A 3,140-nucleotide genomic window follows, 5' to 3' on the forward strand; every position below is an offset into this window, starting at 1 on the left:
CAATTTCCCCCAGGAACAATAAAGTATGACTATGACTATGTTAGAACAGCAGTGTGCAGAAGTGCATCTCTGAAAGTACAACATGTCGAATCTTGAAGTAGATGAGCTACTGCTGCAGAGGACCATAAACATACACTCAGTGACTAGTTTATTAGTACAGAAGTACCTAATAAAGTGGCCACTGAGTGTAAGTATCCATCTATTATGCACTGAATTACTTTGAGCGATATTTTATATTTTTGCTTAAGTATGGAGATGAACACTGTACACAAATTTCAGATGTGGTCTCAACAATGCTCCATCAAACTGAACTAGAACCTCTCAACTTTAGTATTCAATTCCTCTCACAATAACAATAAACCCTGTTTGCTTTCTTAATTGCTTGCTGTGCCTGCACACTAGGCTCTAGTGAATCGTGTGCTAGGGCACTTTGATCCCCCTATGTCGCAGAGTTCTGCAACTTCATCACTGAGATAAAATATTTCCTTTATTTTCCTGTCAAGCTGAAGAATTTCATATTTCCCACATTTATATTCCATTTGCAAGATTTTATCTAAATCCCTATGTAGCTTCTTAATGTTTCCTACCAGCCCTTGTGTCATGAGCAAAGCATAGCTTTATTGCCTTTGTCCCAAGCCAGTAACAGAAATTGTAAAAGTAGAGGTGAGGAGGGGTAATGAGATAATAGGACTGCTTTCCTTCGAGATGGTATAGATTTGACTGACTGAATAGCAAGCATTTGCAATTGACAGTTCTACTCTACAAAAGGACTGCCAACTGAGCAGAGGTGGGTGAAATGCAATTGGAAGAGATAATTGATTGATAGATACCAAGTTAGTAAAAGGAGGAACAAGAGAGAAAACAGGAAAATTAACTCTCATTAATGATGAGGATTATGGAAATACCAGCAGTGTTTGAATGGCACAAGTGCCGATCTGGGCTCCATTTTCATCTTCAAGAACGCATGGGCTACAATAGTGCGGTGACTGACTTACTAGTCTCAATCAAGATAAGGGCTTCAATTCTAATTCAATAAATCTGGGTTTTAATGGATAATATGAAACCACCACAGTGTCACTCCTGTTCTTACTTGGCCAAGGTGTGACCCCAGGCCTACGAACTAACTCTTCACTACCCTCTCATTTCAGGGTGGGCATTAAATACTAACTACATCCACATACCATAAAATGGTTCTCAAGTTATAGCACTTAGCCATGCCAATTTATTTATCATGTTTAATCTGTTGCAGGTGCTGATCTCAAGAACTAAGGGTCTAAAAGCGAACTGATGGAGTTTAGAACTTCAGGCCAGCTAATCGTTTATGGTATTCTGGTGTTTCTGGGGATTTTAGGCAATGTACTGGTGTTGGTGACAATACTAGCCACATCGATGGAAAATCATGGCCTCGCCGCTTCCGACATCATTCTAGCAAACTTTGCAGCTGTCAACCTACTGATTTCAACTTTTCGCAACATCCTGCTGTTTATCACAGAGTCCGGAGTGAAAATTTCTCTGAACCTCAAGTGGTGTAGGGTGTTCATGTTCCTCTGGTTGTGGCTGAAGTGTGCTAGTGTTTGGATCACTTTATGTCTCAGTCGCTTCCACTTTATGAAGATAAAACAACATTTCCATCTGAGCTCAAAGACAAAGGAGATCGTCTACGTGGTGATAATATTATCGGCGGTGTGGTTTGTTAATTGTCTCTATTCTATCCCAGCTATTATATACACTGAGAAGGTTGGTGCGAATCACACCAAGAAGCTAATGCTGGTTAGCACCACAGAGGAACCTTTTCTTACTTGTTCCTGGAAATTCCCAAATCCACAGCATGGTATCATATTTGCAGCAGTCTCTCTCATCCTGCATGAATTCCTGCCTATTGTCTTAATGATCTGCACCAATCTCAGCACTGTTTATTATCTCAACCAACACATCAGCGCAATTGCAAATGACCACCTCCACAGTGTGCAGGTGGAACGAACAGCGGCAAAGTTAATTATGGCACTGGTGTCACTTTTCGTCCTGTGTTCGGGCACCCATTTGGTGGCGGCGTTTTACTACAATCACAACGCGGGCTCGGCCACCACCTTTTTGTTGACTTTGGCCAACTACTGTGCCTCGGTTTTCATAGGTTTCAGTCCCTTAATGCTGGCTGCGGGGCTCAGTAAACTGCGAAATAAAGTTTGCAGCGCGTTACGCATTAACATTTCATCGAGTTAAACGTTTTCAACCGGTCAGGCAGCATCTACGGAACTGAATAAGCAGTCAATGTTTTGGGCCGACACCCTCCTTCAGGATTGGAAAGAAAGGGGGAAGATTCCAGAATAAAAAGGTGGAGGCACGGGAAGGACGACAAGCTGCTAGGAGATAGGTCAAACAAGCTAGGTAGGAAAGGTAAAGGGCTGGAGAAAGAATCTGATAGGAGAGGGGATGATGGGAGAAAGAGAAGAAGGTGAAGGTGATAGGTGAGAAGAGGTCAGAGTGGGAATAGAAGAAGAGAGAAAGGGGAGGGGGAAAGTTACTGGAAGGAGAAATTAATGTTCATGCCATCATACATAAAAGTTGCTGGTGAACGCAGCAGGCCAAGCAGCATCTATAGGAAGAGGTACAGTCAACGTTTTGGGCTGAGACCCTTCGTCAGGGCTAACTGAAAGAAGAGCTTGAAATTCCAGCATCTGCAGATTTCCTCGTGTTCATGCCATCAGGTTGGAGGCTACCTAGACAGAATATCAGGTGTTGCTCCTCCACCCTGAGAGTGGCCTCATTGTGGCAGGAAAGGAGGCAATGGACCAACATGTCAAAAAGGGAATGGGGAGAGAAATTAAAATGATTGCCCACCATTCCGTTTTTGGCAGATAGAGCAGAGTAGCTTGATAACGAAGTTCCCTTATTTATGTCAAGCCTCGTCAATATAGAGGAGGCTGCACTGGGAGCACCAGATACCCAGTATTACCAAAACCAACAGTTTTGCAGGTGGTGTTGCCTTATGTGGAAGGACTGTTTGGGGCCCTGAATGAAGCTAAGGGAGGAGGTAAATGGGCAGGTGCAGCATTTCTGTCGCTTGCAGGGATATGTGCCAGGTGGGAGATTAGTGGGGAGGAATTAATGAAGAAGGGAATCATGGAAGGTGCAATCTCTGT

The 3,140-nt window shown here is 43.2% G+C and overlaps 1 protein-coding gene across 1 annotated transcript; it reads left to right on the forward strand.

Annotated features, from left to right (window-relative positions):
* The first annotated feature begins 1,287 nt into the window (after positions 1-1,287).
* On the forward strand, positions 1,288-2,220 carry LOC134337675 (olfactory receptor class A-like protein 4). The gene has a single exon (XM_063032867.1). The coding sequence runs from the start codon at positions 1,288-1,290 to the stop codon at positions 2,218-2,220; it is 933 nt and encodes a 310-aa protein (XP_062888937.1).
* The last annotated feature ends 920 nt before the right edge of the window (positions 2,221-3,140 follow it).

This window comes from Mobula hypostoma, chromosome 25 (genome assembly GCF_963921235.1).
Source record: "Mobula hypostoma chromosome 25, sMobHyp1.1, whole genome shotgun sequence".
Taxonomy (NCBI): domain Eukaryota; kingdom Metazoa; phylum Chordata; class Chondrichthyes; order Myliobatiformes; family Myliobatidae; genus Mobula; species Mobula hypostoma.

Excerpts from the sequence above, each read along its gene's own strand:
- LOC134337675 (XM_063032867.1), top strand. The coding sequence starts at position 1,288 with ATGGAGTTTAGAACTTCAGGCCAGCTAATCGTTTATGGTATTCTGGTG.